This window comes from Silurus aristotelis, assembly GCF_946808225.1.
Source record: "Silurus aristotelis genome assembly, chromosome: 15".
Taxonomy (NCBI): domain Eukaryota; kingdom Metazoa; phylum Chordata; class Actinopteri; order Siluriformes; family Siluridae; genus Silurus; species Silurus aristotelis.
This window is the reverse complement of record NC_139588.1, coordinates 21,433,714-21,458,417: the sequence shown is the minus strand read 5'-3', so window position 1 is coordinate 21,458,417 and position 24,704 is coordinate 21,433,714. Positions and strand designations below refer to the sequence as shown.

The following is a 24,704-nucleotide window of genomic DNA, read 5'->3' as shown; positions in this document are numbered from 1 at the left end:
CCTTCTGTCCAACCCCATCCACTCACGCAGACCCTCCTGTCCAACCCCATCCACTCACGCAGACCCTCCTGTCCAACCCCATCCACTCACGCAGACCCTCCTGTCCAACCCCATCCACTCACGCAGACCCTTCTGTCCAACCCAATCCACTCATTCAGACCCTTCTGTCCAACCCAATCCACTCATTCAGACCCTTCTGTCCAACCCAATCCACTCATTCAGACCCTTCTGTCCAACCCAATCCACTCATTCAGACCCTTCTGTCCAACCCAATCCACTCATTCAGACCCTTCTGTCCAACCCAATCCACTCATTCAGACCCTTCTGTCCAACCCAATCCACTCATTCAGACTCTCCTGACCAACCCCATCCACTCACTCAGACCCCATCCACTCATTCAGACCCTTTTGACCAACCCCATCCACTCACTCAGACCCTCCTGACCAACCCCATCCACTCACTCAGACCCTCCTGACCAACCCCATCCACTCACTCAGACTCTTCTGACCAACCCCATCCACTCACGCAGACCCTCCTGACCAACCCCATCCACTCACTCAGACTCTCCTGACCAACCCCATCCACTCACTCAGACTCTCCTGACCAACCCCATCCACTCACTCAGACTCTCCTGACCAACCCCATCCACTCACTCAGACTCTCCTGACCAACCCCATCCACTCACTCAGACTCTCCTGACCAACCCCATCCACTCACTCAGACTCTCCTGACCAACCCCATCCACTCACTCAGACTCTCCTGACCAACCCCATCCACTCACTCAGACTCTCCTGACCACTTGCATTAAAAAGTGATGAGAAAAAACTGGCTGTATATACTTTCAAAGCCATTTGGATCATTTTGTATTTATATCGTACCTTGTGCTATTTTAATCGGGCAGGCTTCGGAGGTCCTCCAGATGAATACGTATTCACAGCCGTCCTTACGATCAAACATCGGTGAGCCCTTTAATTAGCAGAGGAGCAGGAATTTCATTTCTGTATGTCAGACTTTTTTGACAAGTATGAATAACTTAAAGGAGGAGAACATACAGGATAAAAAAAAAAACCCAAAGCAGACTGATTGTGCTTACAGGGTTGTCATCACACTGGAAGATCACGCGTGCTGAGTAACGTCCTCCTGAACCGCACTTATCCCCATTCTGATAGACGATGCTGATGGAGCCGTCTGAGCCGGCCTGCGGGGTGGACTGCACAAAGCCCAGATTCACACCTTGACCACTGAACTGACCGCACGCTCCAATTACCCCAGCTGCCGGTGACAAAAGACTGTGTGACGACCTCTTTAACCACACAGTACTTTTTAAAAAAGTACATACTCACACAGGATTTACAGAATTTCAGCTAAACTGTTTAGGGCCTTGTTTTGCCATATTGGTTATAAAACAACTGTGTAAAGCTGCTATATCATAAGCAATAACAGAAAATATCTTGCCATCATACATCATAAACCTACACAATGCGTTCTTTAAAAAAAAAATAGACTGTCAAAACAGTCTGGGCAATGAACTGTCAAAGCTGCATCACATAGAGAAACCAATAAAATGAGACTTGCGGCCGAAGTGCGAGTTACCTGGGCAGTTCTTGACATATGGTAGAGGTTTACACACACTGATGAAGAACTTCTGAGATTTTGCCTGGTCTGATGTGTCTAAAGGTACGTAGACTTTATTGAGGTCTCTCAGGTCGTACTCATTTCCCTGAGAGTCTGTACACATGACAAAACAAGTGAGCGGCGAGAAAGGACCACTACGACTATAACTACAATGATTACTATGACTTTGAGGACACTAAAACAATCACTGCATTGATTGTCTACTCTGACAAATACTGTTACTGATACAACTACCACTTCTACAATTAATATGACTAGAAAGACTACTAGAGGTCGACCGATTCATTGGTTTTGCCGATTAATCTGCACTGATAGTTGATTGCCATGCCTATCTGCAAAAATCCATATTGATAGTTTTTCCGGGTTGTGCCTGTTTGCTGAAGTGCCTGAGCAGGTCATTATATAGTACGAGAGCAGCCTCTAGAGGCGATTTACTGAACACCATGCACACCAGTTCTGCTTTGTCCATTATAATTTGTAGCTTATAAACTTTGAATATTAAAAAATAACTAGAACTGGGGCATGCTATGCTTGAATCGCTTTTTTTCACAAGATCTAATTTTGTTGTTATATAAAATGTAAATTTCATTCATTTCTAAATGTAATTGTTTTTATTTATCTGGACTGTTTTCTGAAAACTTTTTGTTTCAGTTTGAATGTCTTATTTGGCACTTTATCAATGACAACTATTGCTTTTATACCAACCAGGACTTCCGTTACTAAAACCATTACTAATATAATAGCTACTACTCCAGTAATCATCATGACTATTATTACAATCATCTAGCGATGGTAAGGTTCAGCGTTTCGCATATTTGCATCGTAAATTTGCTAGACTTTTATTATTTAGATAGTGACCAATATTTTATATGCAGATTGATTGCCTTTGCACTACAATTATCTCTATTAGCTATGATAAAATGGTCTAAAAACATCATTGATAAATTTGATTAATTTTGCAGCAAAACAATTCAGTTTTCAGTCATTTCTTCCTTAAAAAGCCCAGAATAGAACACTACTTTAAAAGTGTTGGCATGCATACACACACACACACACACCCATAGTGTTCCTATTCCAGTATAAACTGTCACCTTTTCCTAGTTGCATTTGCAGTCTATTATACTAACAAGTTAAAGTATCTGAATGTAAAATCTCTATATTCTGAAAGTCGGAAGTGTAAGCCCCAGTATCACCAAGCTGCCAAATGTTAGTTTACCTGTGACACGACAATCTACCGGGGCAGGCTCACAAGCCAGAGCTGTAGAAAACTCAAACAGGACGTCATGCTGCACGTGTGAGGACGTGCTAATCCCCTCACGAATGAGCTTCAGGGAGCCGGTAGTAGAGCTCTGATTGCACACGAAATTGATTGTGAACGTGGCTTCAGTACCTACAGAGAGAAAAGAAGTGAAGGCACTCATCATAAAATACTATGTTACATTACAAAAATGACTATTATATGATATACAGGCACTAAATTTTGTGGAAACTTCAAGATAAGATTTTGTGCTCCGCTCTTCTGGGAAGATGATGTTCCACTAGATTTTGGAGTGTGCTTGTGGACATTTATTCAGCCACAATGGTGTTAGTAAAATCAGGTAGTGATGTAGCCAACAGTCCCATCCCAACAGTGTTCAATAGGGTTTAACAGCTTTATAGCAGGAGATCTTCCACTTTATGCATATCTTAATGGAGCAGTCTGGAACTGGTTTGGGTCTCCAAGTTCAAGTGAAGGGAAAATGTTATGCCACCACAATCGGAGACATTCTATACATTTGGGGAAGAACCGAATATGGATGTGCCCCAATACCTTTGGTCCTACGGTGAACATCACGTTTCTCTTTCATTTGGATTCACCAGATTAGCAAAGCGAGTCTCGCTTATTTTTCTTGCTAGTTTTTTTATTTTTTTTAAAATAAAATTTCCCTTGTAGCACCCCGGGACAGTTCACTAATCGTTCTACGACATCAAATGCAGGGCATCAAACGTGAACCCACCCAGCTGTTTATCCAGCTCTCCTTTGTAAGTTAGAGTAAGCAGGCCATCGGTAGATAATTGCAGAGTTCTCTTCACTCCGACAAAACTGTGAGGCTTGCCGTCCTCCACCACACAGCCCGCAACATCCTTCTTGTCTGCTTTGCACTGCCGAGCTTCTGAGCAGATGTTCACCTGACGGGGACACATTAAAAAAAATCCCGTTCAGAGGAGTTTTTTTTCTTTTTTTCCTTTGAAAACCTCTCAAAAGCAAGTCAGTAAATTCATGTTTACTCACAATGAACTCTTTTCCATTAGCAGTCGTCCTGTATCCGTTTTCGGAGGCCAGAGGAAGCAGGTTGAACTCGAAGCCGGTGTTGGGATGCTTTAAAGAACAAGTCTAACACACAAACAACGATTATATTGTTCACTTATTTAAGCATTTCACGTCGACATTCCAGCTCAATTTTATAACCACACTGCTTTTGAGTTCTTGTATTGTGAATGCATATATAAATTATATATATATATATATATATATATATATATATATATATATATATATATATATATAGTATAAAGTTTATAATATATAACATACTAATTAATAAATAAATGTATGAATAAATCAGATTAAGAAAATTAGATACATTATATATATATGACGTTAAATGAAAATGTGTGTGTTCATAAAAAGCTATATAATATAGCGCGTCCAGGTTAGCAGCTAACGCAAACGCTACGAAATCTTTAGTGTTTTCATGCATACGCAAACATACACAACCAACGGTGTATTATGAGACCCAAATGGGGTCTAAGACATGTAACCTAATTAATAAAAAAATTATTAATTTAATTTAATTTCATTAATTTATTTTGTGCCAATTTAATTGATTACTCAATTTAAACAATATAATAAAAAAGTAAAGCGTATAAATTTTTTGCAATTGATTTATTCTATTAAATTCTATTTAAATATTACATTTTTTTAATATATTATTTAACCAAGCAGGCATTTTATTTAAAATTGTTTTAAAAATGTAAACTGTTCAAATGTTGATGTTCGCAAATAAAATAATAATAATAATAAACTGCATTAATAAAAAATAAAAAATAAAAAAGATTTTTGAAACGGTACAAGTAGTCTTAAATCAAGCACCAAAATCCGCAATGATGCACACATCCGGCAATTAAAACCGTCCGTGTGGAAACAGCAAAAGTTCTATTTGGTGTCCTGGTGATTTACGTCATTTAAAACACCATAATTACTGGAATATATATTGTGAAAAGTGTTCATTTAAGGCACATGTAGAACAGATAGAAACGTGCAATTAGGTTGTGATTACTCAAGTTAACTCATGACAAATCATGTAATTAATCGCGATTGAATATTACATAAAACACAACTTCTCACCCTGAACTCAGTGGCTTACCTGATTGGTGTCTACGGCAGTCGAAATGGCGCAGGCTGCATCTGTGTCCCACATGAAGTTTACTACGCAGTCCTGGTCCGATAAGAACCGTGGACCGGATGTCTGCGTCAACACAAATGATATAATAAAAAAATTAACACAACCATTTTATTATAATACATACATTATTATATTCTATATTATATGTGAGTCTGAGTCGATAGGATCCTCACCACAGGTCCTTTAGAGCAGACAAAGTGAATGCGTGTGATATAGGCGGTCATCTTTCCGTCCACCTCACACGCCGAGCCGTTTGTGTACTCCAGCAGCAGCTGATTGTCCTCCATGATCACAGGGCCCTTTGTAGCCATGCCCAGGTTACTGATGGTAACTTTTTCAGAATCTATTTCCTGTAAAAAAAATCCATATGAGAACAGTAAATAATTGGTCCTTGAATCATCTCGATAGCATGTGAACCACATAAATCAATGATCGTTGAATCTGAAATGCTAGGCACAGTAGAAGCCCAAAAGTATTCAGACACTGAACTTTCCCCACCGATATGTGATTCTTATCCAAACTTGAAATTTTCCATGTGCTTGAACTAGGAGACCTAAACCTGTTTCAGCATGACCATGCACAAAGCCATGAAGATATTCTTTCCATTGGTTGGAGTGGAAGATCTTCCGCAAGCCTATTGAACACCTTTGGGATGAACGCTGGCTTTAAATGCTGAATGAGCACAAATGTCCACAAAATCTTCCCAGAAATGAAGCTAATAATAAGTGCAAATGAAGAATAATCGTGGAATAGGATGTTCAAAAAGCACATAATCGAATATCCAGGTGTTCAGAAACTTTTGCCCATATAGAGTATGCTCTACAATGCTATTTCTAAAGGAAAATATTACCTGATCACTCTCGTATTTGATCTGGCACACTGAGGCAAGTCGGTCGCAGCCCGGCACCGGTCTGAGCGGCTGGCACACGTTGATGTAGTACATTCTCTGTTTTCCGATGTCCATGGCCCCCCAGTTTGCAGATCCGACCGACTTCGACAAGCTGCATGGTGGTGGGGGAAGGGGATGAAGACAACAACAAGCAGAGCAGATCATTAAAGCAAACAGAAACCTGTTGGTTATAGTCAACGTTTTTCCAAATAAAAGCAATATGCAGCAAGATCAATTTCACCTTGACAAGTCAAACTGCTGAAAGGTATTGGGGTCAGTAACCACACACTCCTGTGGCCTCTCTGGACAGGCGTACGAGGTGTACCACCGGAAGTTGTAGGTGTATTCATCCTCATCCTGGGTGAAACATGATAAGAAACATTCCCTTAGTTTATCAAAAACAATACAAATGATCATTTTAAAATAAAACCGAGCCAAATACATTATATTTACAAAATCATTGTCATTACTTCAATGAGTAATGTATTTCCACCATATGAAATAGTGGAAGTATTATAATTAATAGTACTAGAAATATTAATACTAGGAATAACAGCAGTAGAAGTAGTAGCAACAGTGGTATAGTAGATTAGTAACAGAAGAAATAGTAGTAGAAATGGCAACAGAAGTAGGACTATTTAAGTATTAGTAGTAAGAGTAGTAACAGTAGTATAATTAGGAGTAGTAACAGTAACAGTAGTAGGATTAGGAGTAGATGGAGTAGAAGTAGTAACAGTAGTAGAATTAGAAGTAGTAGAATTAGGAGTAGCAACAGTAGAAACAGTAGTGGGATTAGGAGTAGTAACAGTAGTAGGATTAGGAGTAGTAACGGTATTAGGATTAGGAGTATTAACGGTATTAGGATTAGGAGTATTAACGGTATTAGGATTAGGAGTAGTAACGGTATTAGGATTAGGAGTAGTAACGGTATTAGGATTAGGAGTAGTAACGGTATTAGGATTAGGAGTAGTAACGGTATTAGGATTAGGAGTAGTAACGGTAACAGTAGTGAAATTTGGAGTAGTAACAGTAACAGTATTAGGATTAAGAGTAGTAACGGTATTAGGATTAGGAGTAGTAACAGTAACAGTAGTAAGATTAGGAGTAGTAACGGTATTAGGATTAGGAGTAGTAACGGTAACAGTAGTGAAATTTGGAGTAGTAACAGTAACAGTATTAGGAGTAGTAACGGTATTAGGATTAGGAGTAGTAACAGTAACAGTAGTAAGATTAGGAGTAGTAACGGTATTAGGATTAGGAGTAGATGGAGTAGAAGTAGTAACAGTAGAAGAATTAACCGTAGAAACAGTAGCAGAATTAGGACTAGTAACAGTAACAGTAGTAGGATTAGAAGTAGATGGAGTAGAAGTAGTAACAGTAGTAGAATTAGGAGTAGCAACAGTAGAAACAGTAAAAACAGTAGCAGGATTAGGAGTTGTAACAGTGGTAAGATTAGGAGTAGATGGAGTAGAAGTAGTAACAGTAGTAGAATTAGGAGTAGCAACAGTAAAAACAGTAGCAGGATTAGGAGTAGTAACAGTAGTAAGATTAGGATTAGTAACGGTAGTAGGATTTGGAGTAGATGGAGTAGAAGTAGTAGAATTAAAAGTAGTAAGAGTAATAGAATTAGGAGTAGCAACAGTAACAGTAGTAGGATTTGAAGTAGTAACAGTCAATGAATTAGGAGTAGTAACAGTAGAAACAGTAACAGGATTAAGAGTAGTAACAGTACTGAAAGATATGTTACATACAGCTGGTGAGCCTCTTCTAATTATTATTAACTCCTCACTATCTTTAGGTCACGTCCCTAAACCGCTCACGTTAGCAGTTATTAAGCCCCTCTTTAAGAAACCTAATTTGGATCCAAATACAATCAAATTACAGACCTATTTTAAATCTCCCGTTTATGTCTAAGGTTTTAAGAAAGATTGTTTCTGCCCAGTTACGTTCCTACTTACAAGAGAACAATATCTTTAAAAGAGTTTCAGTCAGGTTTAAGGCCACATCATAGCACGGAAACTGCTCTAGTTAAAATCTCTAATGACCTGTTTTTAGCTTCAGACCAAGGCTACGTCTCTCGGTTAGTTTTGCTGGATCTTAGTGCTGCATTTGACACTATAGATCATGATCTTCTCCCAGATCGCTTACAAAATTACATCGCATTCAGGGACAGGCATTAAGCTGGTTTAAATCCTACCTGTCTGATCGTTACAATTATGGGGTGCCACAAGGTTTAGTTCTAGGACCCCTGCTTTTCACAATATACATGATTCTCTTAGGAAATATTATTAGAAGGCATGGGATTAGCTTCCACCGTTACGCTGATGATACCCAGCTATATATCTCATCGGAACGAAACGATGAGCTATTTTATAAGTTGTTCAGTAGCTCCTGGTTCTATAATCTCAAATGACTGTATAAGACTGTAGAAAGGACATTACTCGTAATCTTACATTCCAGTCCTCATAAAATTAGCTCTCACTCTCCAGTGTTCTGTATTGATTAAAGACTATAATCACACTCGATGTCACCCAAATGAGGATGGGTTCCCTTTTTGAGTCTGGTTCCTTTCAAGGTTTCTTCCTCATACCATCTAAGGAAGTTTTTCCTTGCCACATTCGCCATGGCTGCTTATCAGGGATAAACATACATCGTTCACCTTGACTGTTAAATCCTGTAAAGCTGATTTAAGACAATGTCTTGTGAAAAGCGCTTTAGAAATAAACTTGACTAGTAACAGTAGTAAGATTAGGAGTAGAAGTAGTAACAGTAGCAGAATTAGGAGTTGTAGGAGCACTACTACTAGTATTAATAGAAGTAGGAGTAGGAATTGAATCCTTTAGTAGTTTTATTAAATTATACCTGAAACTCAGGTTTGCCTGGCCCGGCCTCTCGGTCACACAGAAAAGAGATGTGTGTGGAGCGCTGTGTGTGTTCCTCATTGTTGTACCGAGATCCGTTTACATAGTCCAGCTCGATCATTCCATCGTAATACGACAGACTGAGGTTAAACTCACCCAGGTTCCAGGAATTAGATTTAGTACTGTCAAAACAAAAACAGGGAAGTTCAGATAAGAACAGAAACCCTTTCCTGAAATCTAAGAAGAACGAGTTTGTGTGGAAATGAAGAGTTCTCTTGCCTCTTATCCACCTGACAGGCTCCTGATTTCTCAGGGCAGTCTGCAAACTTAACGTTCCCACAGACGTTAATAAAGTAGTCATATTTGTCCTTGGAGATGTTGTAGTATCCTCCATCAGCCTTCCTCAGCGGGGTCAGGTCAAAGGAAATTCCTAGGGCAAAAAAAAAAAAAAAACAGGAACATGTTTAAGTTTTGATGCAGGGAGAGATGATTTTTATTTTAAAGGAGCAGTTGGTCATTTTTAGAGCCATGAGGGATCAAAACAATGCTGAGCCGAACCAGGAGTCTTAAAGAATGGTGATCAGTATGGGGTAGAATACTGTAACGTGTTAATATACACACACACACACGGTAGTCCATATAGTGTATCTCTATGGAACAAACTAAGTGTGTGGACACCTGAGCAGTCAAAGTTCACATTCATCCCAAAAGGTTTTCAATATTTTTGTAGCTCTATAGCAAGAGATCTTCCACTCCAACCCATGTGAAGAATATCTTCATGGAGCCCAAGCTCAAGTGAAGTGAGGTCCTATGCAATTGTGTGCCTACAAGTTTGGGGAAGAACCACATATGGGCTGGGCAGGTTGGTTGCGTAGGTGTCAATACCTTTGGCCATATAGCATATCTTTGAAAGGACACGATTATTATACATGAATTTTCTTTTCTCTTGAAATGTCTATGTCAGTGAGATGATGGTGGGCGGTTTCGAGGTGGTGCTCTACCTGCGGTGGAGTTTTCCACTTTGCAGTCGTCGCCCTTTGTTCTGGTGAGCACGCAGGCGGCGGCGGTCTGCCACTCGAACTCATAAATGCAGCCGTCGCGCGACACGCTCCTCATGATGGGGGCGCTGTCCATGTCTCCGGGTTTACACTTTAAAGTAATGATACTTTTAATCTTCATGTTTTTTCTGCACACATCGCCGTCAGTGTAGATGAGCCTCAGGTCCGTCCCGGTCTGGTCTTTCTGTGGTGATGAGAGGAACTGACCCAGGCTAATAGAGTTTTCTTTCCCTGATGAAATAACAAATAATTAGAAAAACAGTCACACTCTACAGCTGTGAGATTCATTTTCTTTCATTAAGCAATGTGTCTTGACACAATTTAATTTTATATATATAAAAAAGTTGGATGCAATATCTAAAATAAAAAAAATAAAAAATAAAAAAAAGAATCAAATGAGCATATCAAATGAATAAATGAAATACATGCACATTTTTTTTATTAAAAAAAAAGAAAAGTAGGTAAATTATTTTTTTTTAATGATTTCATTCTGTTGCTTCAGACAATTAAAACTATATATTATTTGTTTTTATTTATTTCCAAAGCATAAACAGATTAAGGTAAACTAGATAATAGATAGATAGAGAGAGAGAGAGAGAGAGAGAGAGAGAGAGAGAGAGAGAGATACAGTGAGGAAAATAAGTATTTGAACACCCTGCTATTTGAACACCCTATTATTTTTAATACAGTGCAGTCGCCCTGTCCCATGTGCAGAAAAACACCCCAAAGCATGATGCTACCACCCCCATGCTTCACAGTAGGGATGGTGTTCTTGGGATGGTACTCATCATTCTTCTTCCTCCAAACACGTTTAGTGGAATTATGACCCAAAAGTTCTATTTTGGTCTCATCTGACCACATGACTTTCTCCCATGACTCCTCTGGATCATCCAAATGGTCATTGGCAAACTTAAGAAGTGCCTGGACATGTGCTGGTTTAAGCAGGGAAACCTTCCGTGCCATGCATGATTTCAAACCATGACGTCTTAGTGTATTACCAACAGTAACCTTGGAAACGGTGGTCCCAGCTCTTTTCAGGTCATTGACCAGCTCCTCCCGTGTAAATCTGGGCTGATTTCTTACCTTCCTTAGGATCATTGAGACCCCACGAGGTGAGATCTTGCATGGAGCCTCAGTCCGAGGGAGATTGACAGTCATGTTTAGCTTCTTCCATTTTCTAATGATTGCTCCGACAGTGGACCTTTTTTCACCAAGCTGCTTGGCAATTTCCCCGTAGCCCTTTCCAGCCTTGTGGAGGTGTACAATTTTGTCTCTAGTGTCTTTGGACAGCTCTTTGGTCTTGGCCATGTTAGTAGTTGGATTCTTACTGATTGTATGGGGTGGACAGGTGTCTTTATGCAGCTAACGACCTCAAACAGGTGCATCTAATTTAGGATAATAAATGTAGTGGAGGTGGACATTTTAAAGGCAGACTAACAGGTCTTTGAGGGTCAGAATTCTTGCTGATAGACAGGTGTTCAAATACTTATTTGCAGTTGTATCATACAAATAAATAGTTTAAAAATCATATATTGTGATTTATGGATTTTTTTTTAGATTATGTCTCTCACAGTGGACCTGCACCTACGATGACAATTTCAGACTCCTCCATGATTTTTAAGTGGGAGAACTTGCAAAATAGCAGGGTGTTCAAATACTTATTTTCCTCACTGTAGAACGATAGATAGAACAATAGATAGACATTAAAAAATAGACAAATAAAGAGACAGACAGACAGACAGACAGGACGTGTGACCTTAACACTTCCGCACACTTGGTATTAATACAGCAGCATTTATACCTGTTGTAAAGGTGATGTAACATTAACACTCACCCACAGCGCATAGTGCTGCATTTTCAGGACACGAGAATGTCTCCTTCTGCTTAATGATTTTATTACACACGTTCACGTAGAACATTTTTTTGTCCTTCTCGGGAGAGTTGGCATCCACCGCCACCCAGTTCTGTTGTGTTTCAGATGCTGAAAGACAACAAAAAAAAAAAACAGACACCAGTGGTAAAGATAATTTATTAGGCAGGAAAAAAATAAATCTAATAAGATGGCGATCATGTTTCATACTCCACTACTGGCCAACTTCTGCTCTGAGGGGGATCACATGCACAGCATGAGCTTCTGCCCTACGCTGGGTGTGTTACAGAGAGAGATGTGTGGATTAAAGTATGAGTAAAAACTTAAACTTGATCCCTGATGTCATAATAACGCTGGATAATATGACCAAACAACTCGGACTTTTATAATACGATACAGTTTTGTTAATAAAAAAAAAAAATCATGGTACATGCTCTATATGGGCAAAAGTTTGTGGACACCTGAGGAAAGGTTTGGTATATGCTATAGCAGATCTTCCACTCCAACCAAGGTTAATCACATCTTCATGAAGCTAGATTTGTGCACAGAGACCTCGTCATGCTGGATCAGGTTTAGGTCTTCTAGATCAAGTGAAGGGAAAACCACATATGGCTGGAAAATTCCAGTATCCCAATACGTTTGGGCATATAGTGTTATCCTGCACTATAGTGCATGAAGTTATACCATAGCTGACAAACATCTTGATTCGGATTGGTCAGAAAATTTAATTACATTTCTTTACACCGAATTCTGGAATCTGATTGGTCGGAAAGTGCCCATGACCTTATTCATTATTATTATTTGTCTCATACAATGTTTGCTAATGTTGGAAATGACATTTTATAGCACAGGTCCCCTAACCACTTGGGTCGTGGAGGTGTAGCTACCAGGTCACATGAACGTTCTGAGAAAAATGTCTATATGATACTACACTGTATAAATTGTGTGTTTTAAACTTTGGTGACCCCCAGCACTATAGATAAAAAAATAGCTTTTTACCTGTGTAGCGAGTGAGACGGGAGAGGTCATAGTGCATCTTGCCATCTGTGACTCTGCACAGCAGGTCTTTGGTTTTCTTTACACACGCGTATGACGTCTGCCAGTTAAAGTAATATGTGCAGTCAACCTCCCCTGTGAACACGGGAGAGCCGTTCCCTGCAAAAAAATAATAGGAAATGAACTTAGATTAGAAAACAAAATGATAAGAAATATCAGCAGCTCCTGATATGAACTATATTCAAAGTGAAATATAATAAGGACTAGAAGAGGCCATTCAAGTATAAAACTATGTGTGGCTAGAGAGAAGGATCAAGCTTTCTTTCCTAGACTTTGAAATTACACACACACACACACACACACTTTATTCATCCAAGAGGTATATCTACACAGTGAACAATTTCAATTATTAATATAGAAAAACATGAGTTTAGTCTTAGAGGTATGACTGAATGTGTGAGTAAATTAATGACTACTGAGCGAATAAATTACTGAGTTACTGAATGAACAAGTGAGTAAGTGAGTTACTAACTGAGTAAATGAATGACTACTGAGTGAGCAAGAGAATGAATGAGTTACTGAGTGAGTAAATTAATGAATGACTGAGTTACTAAATTAATGAGTGAGTGAGTTAATTACAGTGATTTATAAAAACAGTTAGTTAATGAATGAGTGAGTAAGTGAGTTGGTTAATGAATAAGTGAGGAACAGAGTGGGTTAATAAATAAATGAGGAAGGGAGTTAGTTAATGAATAAGTGAGGGAGAGGGTTAATGAATAAGTGAGAGAGGGAGTGGGTTAATGAATGAGTGAGGGAGCGGGTTAATGAATGACTGAGGGAGCGGGTTAATTAATGAATAAGTGAGGGAGGGAGTGGGTTAATGAATGAGTGAGGGAGGGGGTTAATTAATGAATAAGTGAGAGAGGGGGTTAATGACTAAGTGAGGGAGGGGGTTAATGAATAAGTGAGAAAGGGAGTTGGTTAATGAATAAGTGAGAAAGGGAGTGGGTTAATGAATAAGTGAGGGAGTGGGTTAATGAATGAGTGAGTGTGGGAGTGGGTTAATGAATGAGTGAGTGTGGGAGTGGGTTAATGAATAAATGAGGAAGGGAGATGGGTAATGAATGAGTGAGTTATTAAGTAAAAGACAGAATGAGTGAGTGACAGTAATTATGTAAGTGACTGAATGAATGACTGAGTAAATAAATGAATGAGTGAGAGACTGAGTTACTAAGTGAATAATTGAGTGACTGAAGGACAGTGATTGAGTGATGACTGACTGAAAGTCTAAGTGTAATAACCTGTAATTGACTGAATGAAGGAGTGATGTACAAAACAATAGTGACTTGACTGAATGTACTAGTGTCTGCGTAAACATGCAAATGACTGAGTGAGTGGCAAAATGACCGAATGAATGAGTATCACTAACCTGCAGTTGTGTTGCACTCAAAGTTAATGATGGTCATTCTCTGGAAGCCTGAGCTGCAACTGGTTCCTCCTGGATAGATGAGGGTCAGATCTCCATCAGAGTACCTGGGTCAGGACAAAGACAACCGTAAACACAGCTTCATCCACCACAACCACCAGCAAGTATATCTAAAATCACACAAAGCCTGGTAAGCTAATACAGGGCCAACATTAAATTTATCTTTCATATTATATTTTATGACCTTTAATTATTTTAGTCCATGAATCTGTATTTTCTTTGCAATAACAGTGTCGTACGGTAGATCAGCTGAGTTTATTAAATCGATCAGTTGAGGAAGCTTTCAGATTTTACTCACCTGAGAGTTTGATTCTTGTATCTCCCGGCGATTTTGACAACTCCTTCCTTCACCTGGCAAGACGACACATCACTCGTCCCGTCATCGCAATCGCCGGCTCTGGTTTCCCCACACACGTTAAGATAGAACGTGTAGGTGTCCTTTCCATTCTTAGCCTCAGCGACATAAGGAGCGTCTCCAACTGAAGGACATAAAACCACAAGATCGATAAATGAAATAATTGAAAGAAAGAAAGAAAGAAAGAAAGAAAGAAAGAAAGAAAGAAAGAAAGAAAGAAAGAAAGAAAGAAAGAAAGAAAGAATTGACATGCTTTTACACACAGCGAGAGAATAAAATTAATTACACAACACTGATGTGTGAAAGTTTCATACATAGAAGGTACAATTAAAAAATAAAAGGTTGCTTTTTACTTCTCATGTACTTCAAAGGACATTGAAATTCTGTATTTAAATATCCCAGTGATGTTGGAAGGCTGGGGTCAGAGTCCCTGGAGTAAAGGAGTTAAGGGCCTTGCTCAAGGGCCCACCCAAGAGTGGCAGCTTGGCAATGCTTGGGCTTCAACCCCTGACCTTCCCATCAGTTTACCCAGAGCTTTACCCACTGCTCTTTTGTCTGGCTCGAGACCTTTCTAAACTTTTCGGCTTCGTTGTGACTTACAGGCGAGTGTGAGGGGCGTGAGATCGATGGAGATGTCGTGCTGCTGGTTGGTCAGTTTGCAGTCATTACTCTCCAGGTAGTCTCTGTGGCAGGCGTACTCAGTCACCCATTCCACCTCGTAGCGGCAGTTCTTCTCGGCGGTCAGCTTGGGGTCGCTTCCCTGCGAGTGCAATTCAATCCGCTTTTAGACAACACACTTGCAATTTAGATTAAAATATCTTAAATATTTTAGATCTTAAAAAATACCCAACACACACCATATGGACATCGGCACACCTGATATTCCCACCCGTATGTCCCTCTTTCTCAAAATGTTACCACAAAGATCGACGCACACAATTTTAACTACGAGACTGAAATGTCTTCATAGTCTCTGTGCACAAAGTGAGCTCCATGAAGATATACTTCAAATAGGTTGCAGAGGATGATCTCCTTCTATACAGCTCTGAGCTACTGAAAACCTATGGAATGAGCTGCACCCCAGGCCTGTGGTCGAATGAGCACAAGTGTCACACTCAAATCCTTAGGAAATCCTTAGGCAAATGGGGTGAAGGATCTCCTGCTCTGGAGCTCCAGCCCTATTGAATACCTTTGGGACAACCGTGAACTGCATTCCAGACTAACACCCTTGTGGAAGTACGAGCACAAATCTCCACAAAATCTAGTGGAACATCTTCCCAGAAGAGTGGAGCTTATTATAAGAGCAACTGGGCACTAAATGTGAAATGGGATGTTCATAAATGATGCACGTATCAATCTTAGGCTTAGGTGTGTCCACAAACATAGTGTGGCTTGTGTTTATTCTGGGAAGTCTTCAGGCATCAATCTGAAATTCATAAAATGAACTAAAAACACTAACAAAAAAACGCTATATTACTGCATCTACTTCAGCAGGTTGCTCATTAATGAATGAAGCAAGTGGGTAAAGATTTCCTTTACTCAGAATCTTTCTCAATGTGTGAACTAAAAAATTTTTTTCTACATTAAACTTCCTGCCAGTTGCTTTGAACGTTGCAACACTATAGCCAAAAGTATTAGGACACCCATCTGTGGTTCTTCCCCAAACTGTCAGCACACAACTGTATAGGATGATTGTGAAAGATCTTGAGCTGCCTGCAGAAGAAGTGTTTCCAAGGGTATAATCGTACCTGCTGTCTTGTAGATGGACAGATAAAGGTGATGGTGACTGCAGGCTTGTGCCCGTTACATGTCTTGTTTTCAGACTCGTAGCGCAGACTCAACCTGCCAAACACGCGTTAGCACAACACGGTTAGAATACAGCTCACTGTCTTCTCAAGCCTGCATGCAAGTCTGTATTTGTGTCAGTGTGTGTGTGTGTGTGTGTTAGTGTGTGTGTGTGTGTGTGTGTGTGTACCGGTCATTCGAGATAAGCTCCAGAGGCTTGTCCGGTTTCCCCATGCTGATTGATTTGCCTTCTTTAGTCCAACAGGCAGCAGAGCCTTTAGGACAAAGACTATTTTCTCGGTCTGGACACGAATAAAGACAATTAGAGACCTTTTTTTTTTAGGTTAATAGGATTCAGCATTTCTTAGTAATGAGTATAAACATTTACGCCCATACCAACAAACTGCAAAAATCATCTGCTGTAATAATTATTGTAATAAACAAATAAATTATTAAATAAATAAAAACCCTGAAATATCACACTGACGTGAGTAATTAGACCCTTTTGCCATGACCCTTGAAATAGAGTTCAGAAGAAACTCAGATGTTTCTACACTTCATATCCAAGATCAAAGTCCACCTGTGGTAAAGTCAGCTGACTGGGCATTTATAAAAATAGGTGCACGCGCGCGCGCACACACACACACACACACACACACACACACACACACACACACACACACACACACACACACACACACACACACACACAAACACACAAACACACACACAAACACACACACGACTATAACAGGCTTATCAGTAGAAAGGAGCAGAAACACAAACTGCCATGTAATCAAAGGAAATGTTTCATGTTGAGATGCAGATGTTCAAGGTTTTGCATTTTTTTATGTATATTTTGTATAAGTTACTCATCCCTGAATACAACAAACACTCATGGCATTTGGCAGACGTCCTTTATCCAGAACCACTTACAATGATCTTATTTTACACACTAAGCAGCTGAGAGTCAAGCAGTAGCTGTTTGGTGGAGGTGAAGGGATTTGAACTCACAACCTTCCTATCAGAAGTCCAACATTTTAACTAGAGGTCTACCGATAGTGGAACCAGTCAACCGTACCGGAATCATGAAAATGTGCTTATTGCAATAAATCTGTTAAATATAAATATGTTGAATGTATTAATTATAAAAATATATATAATTTAAAAAAAATTCAAATAAAGTAATATGGTGCTCTCAATGTAAGCGCGCAGTCTCGTGTGTAAAAATAGACAGCGATTCACCTCTAGAGGCAGCGGACCTTCTCTGCTGCTGCAGCAACGGACGCTACCCGGAAAAACTATCAGCATGGATTGTTGCAGATATTTGCCAGCAATTGTCAAAAACGATGAATTGGTTGACCACAAATCTTATCCACCTAACTAACACACTTCCAAACAGAAAATATACACATACTGAATTTGAATATAATATAAAGAAATAGTACAGAAACCTTTACATTGGTGCAAAATTGTGTAAACGTATGTGTGTGTGTTTCTCTGTGTTGTAAGCTAGGGTTAAATAAGCTCTCGTAAGTGTTCAGTATCCGGTTTGCCTGACAGTAGAAACTCCTCCTAAAATGGATGCGTTAAAAAAAAGAAAGAAAAAAAAAAAAGACTAAAAGAATACAAAAAATTCTGATCAGCAAGTTGCAAGTTTTTGCACGTTTTGCTCATTGCTCATTGCCAGTACACCGACTCACCCAGACTTCTGCACACGTTAATGTAAAAGTCGACGCTATCATCCGAGTCGTCCACCAGGTAGCCGTCGGTGACCTTGATGAGGGGGTTGAGGTCGTGTTTGTTTCCATCCGAATCGAAGGCGTAGCAGGGAACCTACAAGACATGATACAATCTCGTTACAAGATGCAGAAAAACAGCTCACTAACTCCTTTTATTACATCTGGATCTATTAATCTATTGCAATGCCTTACTGTCTGGATGTTCTAGAAGGATCATAAAAACTCCAATTAGTCCAGAAATGCCCTTACCAGAACCAGAATATACGACCACGTCACCTTTGTCTTATCCTCTCTACAAAGTCCCCCAATCAAACCTCATGCTGATTATAAAACACCAACACTGACGTATAAAGCACCGAATGGTCTGGAGGGCGAACCGGGATGTTTGGATACTGTTGTCCTTCCACTCTCACACGATGGCTGAGGCTTGCAGTCTTATATCTAAGATCTAAAATGTATATTATTGTAGTCTATTTATTTTTGTAAAGCTGCTTTAGGACAATGTGTAATGGTAAAAAGCGCTACACAAATAAAAGTCAATAAAAAAAAAATGTGGGTCAGACCAGAACATTTCCCTGTGAATACAGACAGACAGATGGGTGGGAGGATGGATAGATTAGATAGATTAGATAGATTAGATAGATAGATAGATAGATAGATAGATAGATAGATAGATAGATAGATAGATAGATAGATAGATAGATAGATAGATAGATAGATAGAGATAGATAGATAGATAGATGGACGGATAGACGGACGGATAGACGAATGGATAGACGAATGGATTGATTGTGTAGGGTTTGTTGGGTAGGTGGATGCATGGATGCATGGATGGGTGGATGGATAAATGGATGGATGGATGAGTAGGTGGATGGATGGATGGATGGATGGATAAACGAATGGATAGACGGATGGATTGATGGGTGTAGGGTTTGTTGGGTAGGTGGATGCATGGATGGGTGGATGGATAAATGGATGGATGGATGGATGGATGGATGGATGGGTGGATGAGTGGATGAGTGAGTGAGTGAGTGGGTGGGAGGATAGACGTGTCGATGGATAGACGTGTGGATAGATAGACGTGTGGATGGAAAGTCGCATCACTCTGGCCGGTGGTGTTGATTAATTTTCCAGAATGCCCTGAAGTCATTAATCTGAAATGTCACTGCAGTCACCTCTCATTCCATTCTCGAAAATGTGCTCTTTTGTGGTTTTGGTGTAATCACTTCTCACCCGCATATTCTCACTCACACACTCACACACTCACACACTCACACACTCACACACTCACACACTCACACACTCACACACTCACACACTCACACACTCACACACTCACACACTCACACACTCACGGCCGAACCCCACCACACTTACCTCCCTAACGGGTTTGAACTTGTCTTTTTTGCAGGCTGCGTAAGTTCTCCATTCGAAGCGATGAACGCACTCAGACACGATAACAAACTCCGGCGTCCCCTTTAGAACCAGGGAAGAAAAAAACATTTACTAAATGCAGAGCATGCTGGGAAAAATATATGTATGGCACATGGGAAGTTATGGTTTATTTGTGGAGATGAAAAGTCACTCAGGAACTCTTGCAGTTCCCTATTTTTTATTTTTTTTGTGATCATCAGGTGACTTATGACAGCAGACAATAATTCCAAGATTGGCTTTGTTTTTCAATTGTGTGTGTGTGTGTGTGTGTGTGTGTGGTTCTTGGTTTCTATTGTCATTTTATTTATTAATTTAATTATTTATTTATCAGGTGATCAAACTGAAATAAAACTCAAACCCATTCGAGACAAATTGCTCATCTGGTCAAACTCTGAGCTCTTTACTGAATGCCTATTGTCTCATTTACAGTAAACCTGATTATTATTCCAGACACCCCTGTGTAACTGCTATCAACATGCCCCTCGGCCTGCTGGTTTAGATTTCCACCCATAAATGACTAAGCAGAAATAAGGTGATGTGTGTAATAACAGTAGTTTCGCTTTGATTACCCAATTTCCCCAGAGAGGAAGTTAAAGTCAGTCATATGAGCGAGTTCTCCCCCCCCCCCATTACTGAACCTTACCATTGTTTTACCGCACTGGAAACTGATGCTGCTTTGCACTTTGCTGCTTTGTCCTTTGCAGCTCCCAGTGCTGTTAAAGGTGAGTATGAACCCTGAGGCCGTCTGCAAGGAGAGATCACCTGACGAGATACCAAAATACATTTAATCTGTGATACGCAGCAAAGAATTTAAACCGACAATCATCGATACATCAGTGACGAGGGAACAGGATTTAATGAAGACGCCACAAAAGCTTGGAGACTTTTCCCAGTTGGATGTTGAATAAACATGACTATACCTGCACCCCCTTTATACGCTTTACCCCTGCACCCCCTTTACCCCTTAACCCCCTTTACACCCGCACCCCCTTAACCCCCTTTACCCCTTAACCCCCTTCACCCCTTAACCCCCTTTACACCTGCACCCCCTTAACCCTCTTTATACCCTTTACCCCTGCACCCCCTTAACCCCCTTTACCCCTGCACCCCCTTTACACCCTTTACCCCTTCACCCCCTTTACACCCTGCACCCCCTTTACACCCTTTACCCCTGCACCCCCTTTACCCCTTAACCCCCTTCACACCCTTCACCCCTGCACCCCCTTAACCCCTGCATTCCTTTACCCTTTAACCCCCTTCACCCCTTTACCCCTTAACCCCCTTTACACCCTTCACCCCTGCACCCCCTTTACCTTTTAACCCCCTTCACCCCTTAACCCCTTTTACGCCCTTCCCTCCTGCACCCCCTTCACCCCTGCACCCCCTTTACCCCTTAACCCCCTTTACACCCTTTACCCGTTAACCCCCTTACACCCTTCCCTCCTGCACCCCCTTCACCCCTTCACTCCTGCACCCCCTTCATCCTTTCACCCACTTCACGCCTGCACCCACTTCATTTCTGCACCCCACGGCACGTTCACCTCTGCACCCCTTCGCTTCTGCACCCCTTCGCTTTTGCACCCCTTCGCTTCTGCACCCCTCCACTCTTGCAGCCTCTGCACCCCTGTAACACTTCACCTCCTTCACCCCTGCCGCGCTTTACTCCTTTACTACTACAACTCTGCACTCCTGCACCCCTCACTACTACAACCCCTTAAATTCCACACTTCTTTACCCCTCATACTCCTGCACCCCTCTCTCACTCCTGCACCTCACTCCTGCACCCCTGCCCCGCTTTACTCCTTTACTACTACAACTCTGCACTCCTGCACCCCTCACTACTACAACCCCTTAAATTCCACACTTCTTTACCCCTCACACTCCTGCACCCCTCTCTCACTCCTGCACCTCACTCCTGCACCCCTGCCCCGCTTTACTCCTTTACTACTACAACTCTACACTCCTGCACCCCTCACTACTACAACCCCTTGAATTCCATACTCCTTTACCCCGCTCACTCCTGCACCCCCCTCTCACTCCTGCGCCCCCCTCTCACTCCTGCAACTCTTTGAATTCCTCACTCCTGCGCCCCCTCTCACTCCTGCGCCCCCCTCTCACTCCTGCGCCCCCCTCTCACTCCTGCAACTCTTTGAATTCCTCACTCCTGCACCCCCCTTTTACTTCTGCACTCCTGCGCCCCCCTCTCACTCCTGCGCCCCCCTCTCACTCCTGCAACTCTTTGAATTCCTCACTCCTGCACCCCCCTTTTACTCCTGCACCCCCCTCTCACTCCTGCACCCCCCTGTCACTCCTGCACCCCCCTGTCACTCCTGCACTCCTGCACCCCCTCTCACTCCTGCACTTCATTGAATTCCTCACTCCTGCATCCCCCTCTCACTCCTGCGCCCCCCTTTTACTCCTGCACCCCCTCTCACTCCTGCACCCCTGCGCCCCCCTCTCTCACTCCTGCGCCCCCCTCTCTCACTCCTGCACTCTGTAGAAAGCTGAGGAGGAAGGAATTATTTTTAGGCAGATAAAAGCTGACCCAGTCTAAAGACAGCAGTTTTGTGAAGGTGCTGATTTCAGACAAAACAAAAAAGGTTTTTTTTTTCTTTTTTTCCCCCCCGGCTGCACTGAGACACGGAGCAGATTCTCAGCTGGGAAACATGCAGACTGTTTCCTAACACAATACTGCCAACAAAACTGACAAATGTATACTCGATCATGTGTAGGACTAATCAAGACCTCTTTTGTGCCAGCTCAAACACACACACACACACACACACACACAGTCCAGACACATTTCACATATAACACACATAATAACCACACACATTACACACATGGAGATAACATACATAAAAGAAAGAAAGAAAGAAAGAAAGAAAGAAAGAAAGAAAGAAAGAAAGAAAGAAAGAAAGAAAGAAAGAAAGAAAGAAAGAAAGAAAGAAAGAAAGAAAGAAAGAAAGAAAAGATTCCTGCTGTAATTAAATGATGAAGTAAAATGTATGACAGCCTCAATCACAGAGGGAACCCTTTGGAGAAACCCTCTCTCTCTCCTGACACCTGTTTCATCCTGGAACAACCCTAAACCACTTTCACCTGTTCCAGTACGCAGATCCAGAGCAGGCTGTGGACCAGGAAATGCCCCTGAGGAACACCTGCATCACCACACCACAATCAGGACCATAACCGTGACCTACTTTACTGCTAATCTCACAACAAACAGCATGGTCAACAAATCAACACCCAGACAAAAGCACAGCTCACAAACACCACACCAGTCCTGCTTTCCTTTAGTGGGAGTGGAAAAACACACACACACACACACACACACACACACACACACACACACACACACACACACACACACACACACATCCGGGATTAATCAGCTGACTCTGACTGAAGATAAATAAAGCTGTGTTTAGTTTCACAAGGCGATGATATGACCAAAAGAAACACTAACAATCGTCGAGTTACATAAACGACCTTTCACCTTTTAAATGCACTGATGAAATGATCAGTGACTTTCTCAAATTTGATAACAGCAATATAACAACAATACAGCGATGGACTTGTATTTGTCACATGCTATGAGTCTCTTCAACTATAAATTGTATAAGTCATCTTCACACGCAGAAGCATTGGACGAAATGTTCCTTTCCATCGAACTAGGAGACCCAACCCTGTTCCAGCATGAGAAGACCCACGTGCACAAAGCCAGATCCATCAAGATATGCTTTATATGGGCTGAAGTGGAAGAACCTGAATGACCTGCTATAGAGCTTTTGGAACCCTACTGAGGACCTTTGTGATGAATTGGAACGGTGACTGCACCCCAGGATTCTTCATGCCAAATTTTTTTTTTTTTTTACTTAAAAAAAAAATAATAAATCAAATCAAATTCTGCTTCACTTCCTACAGCCGAGTTGATTCAGAGTCAAATAACTTTCTCACTCAAATAGAGCGAGAGTGTTCACCTAAGACTAAATATATATATATATGAATAAAAAAACCATTCGACATTATTATAATATGAGCGGTGAAGTGAAGAACACTGATGATCTCTTCATCATGGCACCTGCTAGTGGGTGGAGATATTTATTAGGCAGCAAGTGAACGTTTTGTCCTCAAAATTGACGTGTAGGAAGCAGGAAAAATGGTAGAGGGTAAGAGACGTCTAGACGTCTGGGTCAGAGCATCTTCAAAACTGCAGATCTTGTGAGATGATCCTTCTTTGCAGTGGTCAAAATCAAAAGTGCTCCAAGGTAGGAACAGGCTGGGGTCACGGGTGGCCGAGGCTCATTGATGCCCCGGGAAAAAAGAGTTTCTTTGCATGGAAACTGGTCTATTATGCAAAAATAGTTCAGACAAAAAGTTCTGTTCCAGACAAAAAGTGTTTCACTCAAAAGAAGGGCACGAAGAAAAAAAACAACGGTACAGTGAATTTGTGCATTTCTGGGAAGTAGAGAATCAAATTATAAAATTCAAAATGCTTCAGAGCACAAACAACAAGAAAAGCTTTAAAAGCAGAACACGCCTAACGCTGTGAAGCTCCTACAACAACTATCTACAGGAAACTGGCCAAGATAAAAGTCTTGTGAAAACTCAGGCTCAATTAGTTCTTTCAACATATACATGTGGTTCTTCTTCAAACTGTTACACAAAGTTGAAGGCACACAATCACACCAGGCGTCTCCAAACCTGTTCCACCATAACTACATCCCTGTGCACATGTAGCTTTAAATGAAGATCTCCTGCTATACAGCTCCAACCCTTTTTAAACAACTTTGGGATGAATGTGAATGTCCACAGACGTTTGTCCATTTGAATGAACAAAAAACGTATGTTTTGTGGTGTGATTTCATCCATATCTAGATCTACCTTACTTACCCACTGACTGGGTTCGGCTGTTGTTGAGATTCTGGGTGCAGACGGCGGCGTCTGGGCCACAGACCGTCTCCGGAGATGAAGAACACAGCCTCAGGGTGTATTTTACACTGCTGTCCTTGTCTATAGCCTCCCATTTATAACTACAAGTAAAAAAAAAACAAAAGAAAAAACCTTATAACATTTACAGAGAATAAATAATACTACTGATATATATATATATATTATATATATATATATATATATATATATAT

The 24,704-nt window shown here is 40.9% G+C and overlaps 1 protein-coding gene across 1 annotated transcript in view; it reads right to left on the bottom strand.

Moving 5' to 3' along the window:
- igf2r (insulin-like growth factor 2 receptor) overlaps window positions 1-24,704 on the bottom strand; it is a 46,746-nt gene that overhangs the window by 19,846 nt on the left and 2,196 nt on the right. The window contains exons 2-25 of the mRNA XM_083562373.1: window positions 24,454-24,593; window positions 20,201-20,319; window positions 19,501-19,599; window positions 18,085-18,217; window positions 16,572-16,683; window positions 16,345-16,438; window positions 15,197-15,356; window positions 14,540-14,720; window positions 14,185-14,288; window positions 12,759-12,914; window positions 11,724-11,870; window positions 9,833-10,120; window positions 9,111-9,261; window positions 8,833-9,013; window positions 6,212-6,327; window positions 5,932-6,082; window positions 5,255-5,431; window positions 5,043-5,144; window positions 3,908-4,009; window positions 3,633-3,804; window positions 2,852-3,025; window positions 1,594-1,728; window positions 1,094-1,272; window positions 879-966 (exon numbers count right to left, since the gene is read on the bottom strand). Of these exons, the coding sequence (XP_083418499.1) occupies window positions 879-966; window positions 1,094-1,272; window positions 1,594-1,728; window positions 2,852-3,025; window positions 3,633-3,804; window positions 3,908-4,009; window positions 5,043-5,144; window positions 5,255-5,431; window positions 5,932-6,082; window positions 6,212-6,327; window positions 8,833-9,013; window positions 9,111-9,261; window positions 9,833-10,120; window positions 11,724-11,870; window positions 12,759-12,914; window positions 14,185-14,288; window positions 14,540-14,720; window positions 15,197-15,356; window positions 16,345-16,438; window positions 16,572-16,683; window positions 18,085-18,217; window positions 19,501-19,599; window positions 20,201-20,319; window positions 24,454-24,593 (3,461 nt within the window). The remainder of the gene's footprint in view (window positions 1-878; window positions 967-1,093; window positions 1,273-1,593; window positions 1,729-2,851; window positions 3,026-3,632; window positions 3,805-3,907; window positions 4,010-5,042; window positions 5,145-5,254; window positions 5,432-5,931; window positions 6,083-6,211; window positions 6,328-8,832; window positions 9,014-9,110; window positions 9,262-9,832; window positions 10,121-11,723; window positions 11,871-12,758; window positions 12,915-14,184; window positions 14,289-14,539; window positions 14,721-15,196; window positions 15,357-16,344; window positions 16,439-16,571; window positions 16,684-18,084; window positions 18,218-19,500; window positions 19,600-20,200; window positions 20,320-24,453; window positions 24,594-24,704) is intronic.